General features: G+C 45.6%; 1 protein-coding gene across 7 annotated transcripts in view; it reads right to left on the bottom strand.

The window, feature by feature from the left end:
- The window catches only part of LOC144679077 (catenin delta-2-like), a 1,449,546-nt gene that overhangs the window by 52,516 nt on the left and 1,383,538 nt on the right, over window positions 1-13,492 (bottom strand). For all 7 annotated transcript variants that reach the window (XM_078539356.1, XM_078539360.1, XM_078539354.1 and 4 more), the window contains 2 exons: window positions 11,172-11,322; window positions 9,077-9,317 (listed from right to left, as the gene is read on the bottom strand). In XM_078539356.1, coding sequence (XP_078395482.1) covers window positions 9,077-9,317; window positions 11,172-11,322 — 392 coding nt within the window. The remainder of the gene's footprint in view (window positions 1-9,076; window positions 9,318-11,171; window positions 11,323-13,492) is intronic.

Raw genomic sequence — 13,492 nt, 5'->3', positions numbered from 1 at the left:
GAGGCTTGGATCATGGAGGGACCCTCCAGGCACAGGTAAATGATGGAGAAGACGGTCATGGGAAGGGGGTCACAGGGAAGGGTGGGGGAGGGTGGTTGTCCGTTCAGTGCCGGGCCCCTCGATCAGGCACCGAATGTCTTTGAATAAGGGAACCCCCACCCCCGTGGGAGCCCACAAACAAGCATGCCAAGGTTTGCCTGTTGTGCTCCCTGCATGTGGACCCCCTCCCCACACGCCCGATGGAATGAGGCCCTTAAGTGGACAATAATTGCCCAGTTAAGGGCCTGAATTGGCGGCAGGATGGGAAGGTTGTCCACCGGGCCTTCCCTCTCCAGACTTAATCTGTGTGGAGGTGGGAAGGTGGTGGGGTCCCCGCCTGCCACTGTCCCACCCAATTAAATGGCCCACGCCACCAAACTCGCTACAGGGGAGGGCACAAGCCTCCACCCTATATTCCAGCTGGAGCTGAACTACTGTTTTATATCAGTTTAGTGTAACGTCCTGCCTTATGTACTGTATGGGCAGATTGTCAATTGTCAAGATTCTGTGAGTTTGGCTGCGGGTAGGGGAATAAAGCCCTGAAAAGCATGGAACCCATGTGGAGCTGTTGAGAAAGTAATTTCAATACTTAAATCCTCAACTCAGAACTTAACCAGATACCTGGTTTTAACAGCCAGTGCACAGGTCAATAAACAGCCGATCAGCTCTCACAACATGAATGAACACCAGTGCCTCAGGAGGCTCAGGTTTTCACGGCAGGTCATTGCTGACATCTACAACCTCTGGGATCAAGATCCCCTTTCCAGTGGATCAGGTGGGCACACACTGCCAGTGGCAGTCAAGGTGACTGTCATTAGAGGGGTAACCTCCCCCACCATGCTCCTCCCCCCACCCCCATACCCTACGTTGGGTTGCTGCCTCTCCCCGATGTTGCGTGCTCTCATCTCCCGTAAGGAGAGAAAGCAGAGACTTACGTGCAGAGAGGAGGGGAGGATAACATTTATGGAAACTGACTGTGAGACATGGGAGACAGGGCACAAAGATGAGGGTGAGTGTGTCTGCTGGCTGTTCAGGTGGAGATGTGGGGAGGTGTCTGGAGAGATTGAGGAATGATTGGAGCTGCAAAGTGTGTTGGTCTGAGGAGAGTAGTTCAGCAGAAAGCTGGGCAAGTCAGAGCATGCGGGTTGGTACCTGGAAGTGTTATGCTACTTACCTTTCCTGCACTCTTGAGGCCACGGATCCTCTTGGTGCACTGTCTCCAGGTTGGAGGCACCACCCTCCTGCTGCTCACTTCCTCAGCCACTTCCATCCACGCCTTCTTGGTTTGACAGGCCAACAACTCACTACAGTTCCTCAGATTTTGCAGCAGAATCTCCAGGCAATAGTCAGACACAGGGGTAGCCTTCCCAAGTCTCTTTTCCATTCATGTGCTTGCTGAAGCATCAGAAATTAACGTCTAGTCCAGCTTGCCCGGCAGCGCAATCTTCCATGAGGCAGCTTCCTAATTGGCTGCCTCTCTGTCTGCTGTCCATTTAAGGTAAGCAGGTGAGTTCCAGAGACTGCAGGCCCAATCAGAGAGCCTGCAACCTTGGATGGACAGTAGCCCCACTGGCAGAGGTGGGCACTACCTCTGAAGGATGGGGAGCATGAAAGTGCCTCCATCTTGGGGTGTCCACTGAAGACAACTTTGTTAAAATAGACTGTGGCCACAGCCAGGTCATCCCCATGGAGGGGAAACTGCATCTATGGCCTGTTAATCCCTGTGCATCTAATGGTGGGAAGGGTGCCTCCAGGCACTGCCACGCGTTGGCCTCAGCAGAAGGCCCGTCCACTGCTAAAGGATCCCACAATTAGACACTTAATCATTCAGATTGGCTACCTATTGCTGTCAGCCGGGTAGCGCTTGCCGCTTCCACTGGCCCATCGACCTGTGCCTTCCAGTCCCACTTTCCTTCCAGTCTGCCTTCAAACAAGCCTCCATGGAACCACGAAGATCCTGCTCTTTCACTCCTGCTGAGATTCCCTTGAACTCAAAATTCTTCCTTTGACAGATGTGGCGCATCACCTGCCTGCCCTCTCCATTTGGTTGGGAAACCCAGAAGCGGAATGCTAATGCCATGGCTGAGGTAAAGAGCCACGGCAGAGCCCGGTTCAATTACAAACGGGTTCTTGCCCTGCCATGGGCTTTCCATCTGTCGTGGGTAGATCATTATGTTAAGATTCCGCCCAATGTCTCTATTTATAAAACCCTGAGTTCCATATACTTTATTAGCTGCTACGTTATCCTGTCCTGCAACCTTCAAAGATTTGGGCACAATCACCAACCAGGTCGCACAGATATTGTACCCACTTTAAAAGTATTCCTTTAGTTTATACTGACCCTCCTCATTCTTCCCACCAATTTGTACCACCTCACACTATTTTGCATTGAACTGCAGCTGCCACGTGTCTGGCCATTCCATCAGCCTGTCTATGTCCCTTGAAGTCTATCACCATCTTCTACACTGTGCACTACACCTTCAAGTTTCATGTCATCTGCACATTTCAAAATTGTGCCATGTACCCCCCAAGCCAAAGTCACCAATGTATATCAAAATCAGCAGTGGGCTTATTACTGAACTGTAGAGAATACCACTGTACACTGTTAACAGGATCCAAACCAGTTGGTGAAGCCAAAACCAAGACACGGAACTTTTCCTGATTGAGAGAGTTTATTGACTTGTTCAGTCTCACAGCTCTCCTCCCGCTCACACAGTGTCAAATACCCATCACCCTGTTTCCCATAACCTTAACAATGTAATTGATAAGACATTGACATATACATTCCTCCAGTCTGAAAAATAACCATTCATCACAAATCTGTTTTCTATCCCTTAACTAATTTTGTAACCATGCTGGCAATTCCCCTTTTATCCCATGGGCGTTACTATTGCTAACAAGACTATTATGTGCTATTTCACCAGACAGCTTTTGAAAGTTGATATACACAACATCAACTGCACTGCCCTCATCCACCGTCTTTGCTACCTTATCAAAAAACTCAATGAGGTTAGTCAATTGAAATTTTCCCTTAACAGAACTGCGCTGGCTCTCCTTTATTAGTCCATGCTTGTCCAAGTGGTTGTTAATTTTCTCTAGATATTTGTTTCCAAAAGCTTTCCCTCTACTGACATTAAGCTTACAGGCCTGTAATTGCAGGGATTATCCTTCTCTCCTTTTTGAACAAGGGTGTAATATTTGCAATTCTCCAGTCCTCTGGCATCAGTCCCATAGCTAAGGAGGACTGGAAGACTGTGACCAGTACTTTCGCAACTGCTACCCTTACTTCCTTCAGCAACTTAGGATGCATCCCAACAAGGCTGGGTGACTTATCCTCTTTAAGCAACGCCAGCCTTTCTAGAAACTTCTTTCTATCTATTTTTATATCATCCATTATCCTGACAACCTCTTTGTTTCCCATAGTTTTGGCAAAATCCTCTTCTTTGGTAAACACTGATGCAAAATACTTAAATTAGTATCTCAGCCATGCCTTCTGCCTTGATGAACAGATCTTCATTTGGTTCCTAAGTGCTCCTCTGGCAAACCTTTTACTGTTAATATGCCTACAGAAGACCTTAGGATCTCCTTTTATGTTAGCCACTGATCGATTCTCATACTGCCTCTTTGCCTCTCATTTTCTTTTTCATTCCTGCTCTGTATTTTTTATATTCAGCCTGATTCTCTCTTGCAATATCAAGCTGACATCTGCCATTCACCCTCTTTTTCTGCTTCCTCCTACACTCTAATTTATTCATCAACTAGATAACTCTGGCTTTGGTTGTCTCTCCTTTTCCCCTTATGGAAATGTACCTAGGTTGCACCCAAAACATCTCTTTTTGTTCTGTTATATTTCTGCCTTATAGGCTTTGAGCTTCCTTCACCCAGGGTCCTCAGTTAGCCTCTTCCATTTAAGTATTTTTATTTTAGTTTGCTCCTGACCATCTTCACAGTTAATCCAAACCTTATGGTACTATGATCACTATCCCTGAGATGCTCCCCGCTATGACAATTTTCACTTGACCTACTTCATCCCCCAAGACTAGCAATGACTCCCTCCTCATTGGACAGGAAATATAGAGTTGAAGAAAATTCTTCTGAATGGACTTAATTCCGCCCCTTCTCTGTCCTTAACACAGTCACTGTCACATTCAATATTGAGTTAAAGTCTTCCATTATCAATACTCTACCATTCTTGTACCTCTCAATAATTTCCTTGTAAATCTGCTTCTCTGTCTCCTTCCCACTATTTGGTGGCCGATAAAATAGACTAAATATCATAATAGCTCCTTTATTTTTTCTTCAGCCCAGCCAAATGGATGCTCTCAAGGACATTCACCTTCTAGTATTGTAATATTTTCCGTAATCAAAACTGCTACCCCTCCTTTTTTTACTTTCCCCCGCTATCTTTCCTGGATACCTTGTAAACAGGAATAGTAAACATTGAATCCTCTTCTTTTCTCAGTCAGGTTTCAGTTATCACCGCTACATTGTATTCCTGTGTGGCTATTTCTGTCTGTAGCTCACTAACCTTAGTAACCACATATTGTGAATTTATATGCCTACACTGCAAACCTAACATGGAGCTCTCTATATTCTATGGTCACACTAATTCTGTATAATTTCTAATGCTTCTCCCAGTCCTTTCTAACTTTCACTTCTCTACTTTTTAACACAACATCTTCATGTCCAAATGCCTTCCCCAGAGCACTAATTAACCTGCATGCGAGGATATTGGTCCCTGATGAATAGAAAATGCTCCCAGTTATGTAGCTCACATCAACCTACACAAAGATATCATTTTTACACTGTGTTTTGTGGTGCTTATTTCTTGGACAACATTCTTATTGTTAAATAGTTGTCTTGAAGATACACTACTTTTAAACAGACTTAACTCAGTTCCTACAAAAGGACCTGTTAACTATGGTATTAAATTATATTCAATTGGTAAGTTCACCCAGAGGTATGATACTGGTGCAGTGGAAAGGAGGGGCTCTTCTGAGGTTGGGTTCAAGGTACATAATTGGAGTCGAGCAGATGGAGCTTTGCTCTTCATCATTTCACATTGCCATATCTAACCTGGGAGTGCTTGGTGCTGGATGGTCAAATTACTCATTTGCCAGCACTGACGTCACCTCACTAAAATAAGCACGACATTCACAAAAATGTTCTGCACAGCTCTGTAATTATGGAACCTGTTAGGATGAGCAATATTAGCTCTGAGCAATGGAACACTTTGGGCAGAATTTAATGCCCTGCCCTGAGTTGAGTTTGGAGGCGGGGGGGCATTTAATCCAACTAAGTCTGGGGCAGGAAGGCTCGTGGACAGCCTTTCCACCCCGATGCTAACTGAGGCTCTAATGCCCAATTAATGGCATCATCCTGCCACTGCTGGTATTTAACCAGCACTGGGCGGGGAGCTTGCCAGGTGGGAAGCCTGAAAATTAAACTTGCCTGCGGGCTCCCAGGGGAGTCCCTCATTGAAGGGCACTCAGTGCCTGATTGAGGGACGTAGCATCAGGAAGGACGGGGCTGAGACCTACCCTCCTGCCATATCTTCTGACCCCTTGCTCCCTCCTAGCCAGTGATGACCTCCACACCACCCTCATTCACCTGTGGCCTAGGCCCCTCGCTGATCCTGGGCCTCTGGTGGGTGCACTGCTGGGAGCTACTACCACTCTCCCAATGGTGCTGACGGCAATAATGAGCTGCTGGCCTCTGATTGGCTAGCAGCTCTCAGGGGGCGGGAGTTCCTCCCCAAGGTCCTTGATCCCGGGGAAAGCCTGGTGCTGGCGACTTAAGTGCCCAACTGGCATTTTGTACAGCAGGCCTTCCCCATTGGAGACGAGATCCCAGTCGCCTGGATTAAATTCCACCCTTTGTGTCTCAGAAACCCAGGCTGTGATTTTCAATTGCCTGTCCGGATTGGAACAAGGGAGGACATGCTTTGAAAATATAATTCCCAGATGGTGTGCCAGTGTCCCGACTCTTCTGGGATATGCTCAAATTTTCAAAGTGACTGCGGAGATGAGAGAGCTGGGAACCTGCTCGCCTCCAATTAACGGCTTGTTAAGCTCCTTGAAGGCCAGGGAGGGCGAGAAGGCGATTTTCATTGTGTAAATCACTGAACCAAAACGGTCTGGTACACGTTAGCGCACAGGTGTCCAGTTCAATACCGGAAAAAGTTAGAGGTTTCTTTTATGATGAAAAATTTCGGGGCCAGGGAGACCTTGCACCAGATTGATCGCATTACCTTTAATTTGGCCATTTTCACGTGCATCCAGGCTGCAGGCCCTCCGAGGTGATGCCTCCTCTCTTCTGCAAGGCAATAGCAGATGCCAACTGGCTACCAACTTACTTTGCCTCTCATGCCCTGCAGGCAGCTCCCGCCTCCTTGCAACACTTGGCGCCACTAATCGAGCGCCAAACCCACCTCCGACTCAATTAGGGCATTTACATTTGAAGATTGCATCATGTGAACGACACATGTGGTGCAAAATTATCCGCGCGTTGGGTTCCTGACACCAATTTGAAAATCAAGCCCCAGTGTCACACAAGCCAGATTCAGGGTAAAGTTCCCTCTACGGTCTCCCAAACAGCGTGCCTTAGCCCAACCTCAGAAGTGCAACAGCTTACATTGACATAGTCCTTTTAACGTGGAAAAATGTTGCCTCACACAGGCCATCCCTAGCCCTGTCAGAATTATTGTCAATCAGGGTTGTATTCATGGCAGTTTCATGGTGGAGTTCCGATGACTTCTCGGACTGTTCGGGTTAATTTCATAAAGGACCCTTGTGTTCAAGAGAGAGGATTTGAAACCCAGGTCCCAGTGGTGCAAAGCCTGTGTCTAACTCGCCACACTGCACAGTTCGACTATGCCATCTGTTTGCTACCCCTACATAGTATCTGTAATGAGTCGGTTAATGAATTCAGTTAAATGTATTTCTTTGCTATTTTAACAGTTGTTAACCTGTCATTTTAAATGGAGTAATGATTTCATTTAGATAGCACTCTGGAGCATTTTCTAACAGTTTTATTTGACGAGGATGAGAGGAATTTCAAGCGATTTCATTTAGATAGGATGCAGGGCGATTTCTATCTTTGAAAGGTTCTAAGAAGGTGAAAGCAATGCAGCTGCAACCTGGCCATTTTAACACTTACTTCTAGATCTTAAGTGGATGTTTGAGATATTCTGTAACAGCAGTTACCAGGGCATTATTGGGAAGTCGGGTGAGTTTTGGGATATAGTCAGTAACTGTGATTTTGGAAAGAGCTCTTCCGTCCACTGCCAGGGTCACCAACTCTGGTTGGACTTTTCCTGAAGATTTCATCACATGACTGAGTACCTCCAACCACCCCTGCCTCACTCTTCTCAGAATCACAGAATAGTGAAGCACAGGAGGAGGCCAGTCGGCTGTCGTGTCTGCGCCAGCTCTCTAAATGAGCAATTCACCGACTGCCTTCTCCCCGTAACCCTGCACATTCTTCCTTTTCAGATAACAATCTAATTCCCTCTTGAAAGCCTCGATTGAATTTGCCTCCACCACGCTCTCGGGCGGTGCTTTGCAGATCTGTAGTACTCGATCAGAAACAGTTTCTCCCTGTCCGCTCTGTCCAGACCCCTCATGATTTTGAATACTTCTATCAAATCTCCTCTCAACCTTCTCTTCTCCAAGGAAAACAGTCCCAACTCTTCCAAAATCTATCTACGTAACTAAAATTCCTCATCCCTGGAACCAATCTCATGAATCTTTTCTGCACTCTCTCTAATGCCTTCACATCTTTCCTAAAGTGTTGATCACCTCAAACATACAGCCTCACGATATACTGCCTTTCCCCCACCAATTGGAAGGCAAACAAATTCCTAATTACTTGATTGGATGCTTCTTGGCTGTGTCAGACCATCTTTCTTCCAATAAAGAAATACACTTTATTAATGCTCCTGTGATTTTTCTCCTGGGTTATTTGCAGTAGTACCTGGAGATTATGCCCTCATTTATGGAGGCACCAGGAAAGTCCTGGTGGTCTGGCAATCCTTTTCACTGCACTTAAAACCTGTGAGGTTGGAGGTGAAAGGCATTAATGGGTGAAGAAGTGCTGGATAGAGTGCTTTGCTGCACACCTCCTAGCTTATGGTTACAGAAGGACTTTGCCAGGAGCCTGTGGTTCAACTGCCTGCTCATCATATTAACCATGGATGATGCGTGGAGCTCAAAGTGGGAAAACAGGAAGGGATGAAAAAGGCACTGAAATAAAAAATTTGACTTTGACCGACAGTATAAAACTAGTGATAGTAATGATAGTGATTCAGCCGCTTATTATGCATCGCCCCCAATTTTCATTTCCAAATGGAAATCCAAATGGAAACAAACATTTTGGAAAGGTGTGTAATGGGCATCTGAACCCATTATACACCATCACTCAAAGTCAATATTACCCCCAATGTTTCTCCAAATTCTTGCTACCTAAAGCACAACTCCTTGGATTTTCTGAGGCAAAATTGCAATTACATTTTTTCCTTCATTGGAATTCTTGACACTGTCTGGAGTCAACTTTGAGTTCTGAACAGTGTCCAACCATTAAGCATGCTCCCCTCAGATAGGATTGCCAACCCTACAGAGTTGTCCTGGAGTCCCAAGGAATCGAAGGCTTATTATCTCCAGGACAACAACCAGGAGATAAATCATATAAAATAAGTACAATGGTGTTTTGTTAATTTTCTTTGAATACTTTCATTTATTAGTTATAAAATCTTGGAGTTGGGGAGAAAAAGATTGTCTTATCAACAGTCCAGATTAACCCAGTTAGGCTTCAAAGAATCTGTTCTCTTTTTGGGAATGGGGGTGGGGTGGGGGGGGGGGTGTGGTTTAAGGTCAGAGGTCATGCGATGAAACCTCCAGGAATATATTCAACCAGAGTTGGCAACCCTACCCAGTGAACTTGCATGGACCGCTTGGCCTCTGCGCATTGACACAGTTAGTACCTCAGTCACAACAGCATCACCTTCCGGAGCTTGTGACAACCGTGACCAGTTACGTACTTGTCTCCTTTACTCTTGGCGATGCTGATGAGCTTCTCGATTCCTCCCGAGTCTCGCAAGGCCTTGGCATTTTCCATGTTTTTCGTAATGACTTCATGCAAAGCGCAACAAATGGCAGTTATCGTCTCGTCGGAGATGGTTTTGCTGATTGCGCTGGTGCCAGTGCCAGTGCCAGTGCCGGTGCCAGTGTTGCCACTGCCTCCAGGAAGACGGTGGACAAGATCCCGCATGGCGTATTTGCCTTGGTGGTAAAGGAGAGAGAAGGAGAAGAAGAGAAACATGATTATATCACATTTGGGAGTGCAGAGCACAGTTGTGGTCTCCATATTACAAAAAGGATATGGAGGTACTGGAGAAGGTGCAAAAATAATTTACAAGGATGTCAGAAATGAAAGGCTATACCTCTCAGGAAATATTGAACAGAGAAAAGTGAAGACTGATGAGTGACCTGACAGATGTTTTTAAAATTACGAAGGGGTTTGAAAGGATAGACATAGGGTTTGGTTTTACAGCCCTCCACCCGCATTTTATGGTGTCTAAGGTGGGACTTCCTCCTCAGGCGGGGGCAGATGTCTTACCCTGAGCCAATTAACGCCCCACCAAGTGTAAAATTGCTGCTGGGCAGCTGGCTTCCTTTTTGGCGGTTTCAGGACCGATATTTTAGTTGGTGGGTGGGGGGTGTTGGGGAACACAGCTCCGTGTAAACTCCAGCCCATAGTCACATTAACATATTCAGGCATTTACCTTTGCTTATTAAAATCAAGCCAGGCTCTCCTCAATGTTCAAATCCACTGCTATCATCTCAAAGAAAAGACATCTGCCATGCTTCACGTGATGCACAATATACACAATACAATACAACAGTAATGACACTTCAAAACTACTTTATTACCTGTGAAGTGCTTTTGGATGTGCTGAGGTCGTGAATGGCACAATGTCAGAGCAAGTTCTTTCTAAATCCCTTTTAGCAACCCTTTCATTATCTTTTAACAAATCTGAATCATTAAAACTAAATCCATACTCACTAAAATACACTAACTGGCTGTTTACCTTACTCGCTGCTTGTGGGACCTCGGTGTGAGAAAACTAACTGCTACATTTACCTACAAACCATCAACAATTTTAAAAGTAATTAATTGGTCGTAAAGCACTTTGTGCCATCTCGAGGACATGGATGGTACAATATAATGTACCTTATACAATATTTAGAAATTCCTTCTAAATCCCCTTCAGCAAGCAGACACAGAGCTGCAGGGGCTGAGCCAAAAACTCATATGGCAATTCTAACAGCCTGAAACTAGACGATCCATCCAGCAAAGATATACATCCGACAAAGATATTTTTTTTAGACTTTGTGCTGGTTGTTGATAAGAGGTCTTCACAGAACAAATTGAAAGTAAGGCTTCATCCAAAGTGATTAGTCAATGGCTTGAGTGAGGATTTGTAGCTTTTTTTATAGCGCCTTTAAAGTAGTTAAACATCCCAAAATGCTTCACAGGAGCGGTAACAAAGTTTGACATCATGCCACATAAGGAGACATTAGTACAGGTGACAAAACGATTGGCCAAAGAGGTAGGTTTTAAGGGGCATCGTAAAGGAAGAGGGAGAAACGGAGAGGCTTAGGGAGGAAATTCCAGGAGCAGCTGAAGGCATGGCTGCCAATGGTGGAGTGATGAAAATCGGAGAGGCCGGGATTGGAGGAGCGTGCAGATCTTAGAGAGTTGTCGGGTTGAAGGTGTTTACCGTGCTCCGAGGGGTGAGGCCATGAAGGGATTTTGTAATCAAGGACGAGGATTTTAAAATCATGGCAGTGCCAAACTGACAGCCAATGTAAGTGAGCAAGCACAGGGTGATGAGTGAACAGGACTTGGTGTGAGTTACATTACAGGCAGCAGAGCTTTGGTTGAACTGAAGTTTATGGAGAGTGCAAGGTGGGAGGCCACCTTGGGTCTAGAAGTAACAGAGGTATGGATGGGATGAGGGGCTTTTCTTTCAGATTAAGGATACATCTCATCAACCCCACTCTTTCAAATTATCATAGCATGTTTTTGTAGTCATCTGCCACGGAAACAAAGAGGCTTGTCCTTCCACCTACCAATGAGCTCCTTGTTTCTGACATCCAAGGCCATATTTCGTAATGCAGTGGCGACGGCACACACCACACGGTCATTGTCTATTCTCAGCAGCTCCACGAGAATGGGCAAACCCTTCTCCTTCCGGACTGCAGCACGGATGTAAATGGACCACTGTGAACACAAACAGCAACACATTGGAAACCAAAAGCAGAACTGCTGTTAAACACTGCACAACGGGCGCTACTCAAACACTGAATGAAAGATGGAAATCCTTCTAGGCAGACATACCTGCTAACATAAATTAGCCACTCTCCAATAACAAATGGATGCATTTTGGACCAAAGACTGAACAGACTGTGGCTCTTTTCTCTAGAAAAGAGATGGCTGAGAAGTGACCTGATAGAGGTATTTAAAATTATGAAGGAGGTGGATTGGGTAGTAATAGAGAAGATGTTTTCATTTGTGGGTGCATCCAAAGACAGGGGCTAGAAAATACATAATAGCCACTAAATCCACTCTGAGATTTAGAGGAAACTTCTTTACTCAGATAGAGGTAAAAATGTGGAGCTTATTATCACGTGGAGTCTGAAATTAAAACAGTAGATGCTGGAAAAACTCAGCAGGTCTGGCAGCATCTGTGGATAGAGAGACAAAGTTAATGTTTCGAGTCAAATATGACCCTTCAGGTGTGCGGAGTTTGTTTTGGTGCTGTATCCTATGTAATTTTATGAAGAAATGTCGAATTATATATGGCATGTTTCTACCATGTTTTCTCAAGTGAGACATACAAGGGATCCCACTGCCTTAGTTCTCCACATAGGTTTCGATACGCAATGAAATGAAGGTTGGATGGGCTTGATAAATCATGAGTGATCCTCTTTGACGAAATACTGCCAATTAAAAAAGCTCAAGATGTTTGATTAACACTGACAAGTTCAAATAAATGACGCACTGTGTAATGCATTACATAGGCCAGAGCCTTTCCTCCGCTGGAGGCCAGGAAGGAGGCGGGCGAGTCTGTGAATTTGGTGCGTTGGCATCAGGACCGATACCGGGTGCCTTTCTGCTTCCACTGGAGGTAAGTTCTGGGTGGGAAGGCCCATGGTCGAGCTTCCCACCCTGCCTCCAGATGAGTCCCTTAAACGGCCAATTAACAACTGCTTAAGACCCTCTTCCTGCCTCCGCTGCTATCTTCCCAGCTCCAGGCAGCCCTGCTGACATGTGGCCTGCATGACTGGCAAAACTGTACGAACTGCATGTCAGCTGCAGTGGGGATGGGGTCTCTCGATCTGCACTAACTTGTGTTAGGATCAAGGGAATGGAAATGGTGGGGGGATGGTGGTGGCCACTGCCAGCCAGCCCCCTGCCCTTACTGCCAATACCCCCCATGGCCTCCATCTCCCTGCAATCGCCCACCCCACGAGACCCTCGCTAACAGCCTTTCTCCTGATTCGCTCCCTGATCCAGGGACTCCAGGGGATGTTGTTCGAGCAGCAACCACGGACTCCTCCTGCTGAGTGCAAGAGCTGCTGGCCTTTGATTGGCCAACAGCTCGTGGCACGCAGGAAGTTGTCTTTTGGGGCCCTCAGTCTAGAGGAAGGACAGCTGCTGTCCACTTAACTGCCTGATGGGCAGAAGATACAGTGGGCCTTCCACCTCAGAGTCAGCATGGGTACTCACCGCTTTTTCAGGCAGTGAGCAGGGCACCCATCGAGAATGGAAGATTCTGCCCATAGAGTCACACAAATCAAAAAAGATCCCAAAATTTTAACATCTTTTGTTTCATGTCTTCATAAATGATGTGCAGAAAGGAGTCACACACAAAGGCTAAATTTGAAAATGATACAAAGCTACTGAAGATGGTAGATTCTAAAGCTGAACAAGGTAAGCTACATACTTGGGAATTAGGCAGACATTTGGTAGATTAGATTCAATGAGAGAAATGCAGAGTGCTTCACCCGAGGACAAGAAGTCTAGGAAGGAACTGGAGTTGAAGGAATGAAAATGTTGTGCATGGAAAATGAAAGCGATATGGGGGGGTCCTGATTGACAATAAATTGAAGATAGCTCGACCATGCTTGGCGGCAGAGAGCAAAATAAATTAGATATAAAAACGGAAAATGCTGGAAATTCACAGCAGGTCAGGCATTGTCTGTGGAATGAAAAAGTGAGTTAATATTTCAGGTCTATGACCATTTATCAGAACTGCCAGACATGCTGAGTGTTTCCAGCATATTATAACTTTATTCCAGGTTTCCGGCATTTGCAGTAATTTGCTTTGCTAAAGCAAATTTGATGTTGGGCTGTATTAAAAAATCAATGGGCGGAATCGTCCATGCCC

This window comes from Cetorhinus maximus, chromosome 3 (genome assembly GCF_964194155.1).
Source record: "Cetorhinus maximus chromosome 3, sCetMax3.hap1.1, whole genome shotgun sequence".
Classification (NCBI taxonomy): Eukaryota; Metazoa; Chordata; class Chondrichthyes; order Lamniformes; family Cetorhinidae; genus Cetorhinus; species Cetorhinus maximus.
This window is presented reverse-complemented; position numbering and strand designations above follow the sequence as displayed.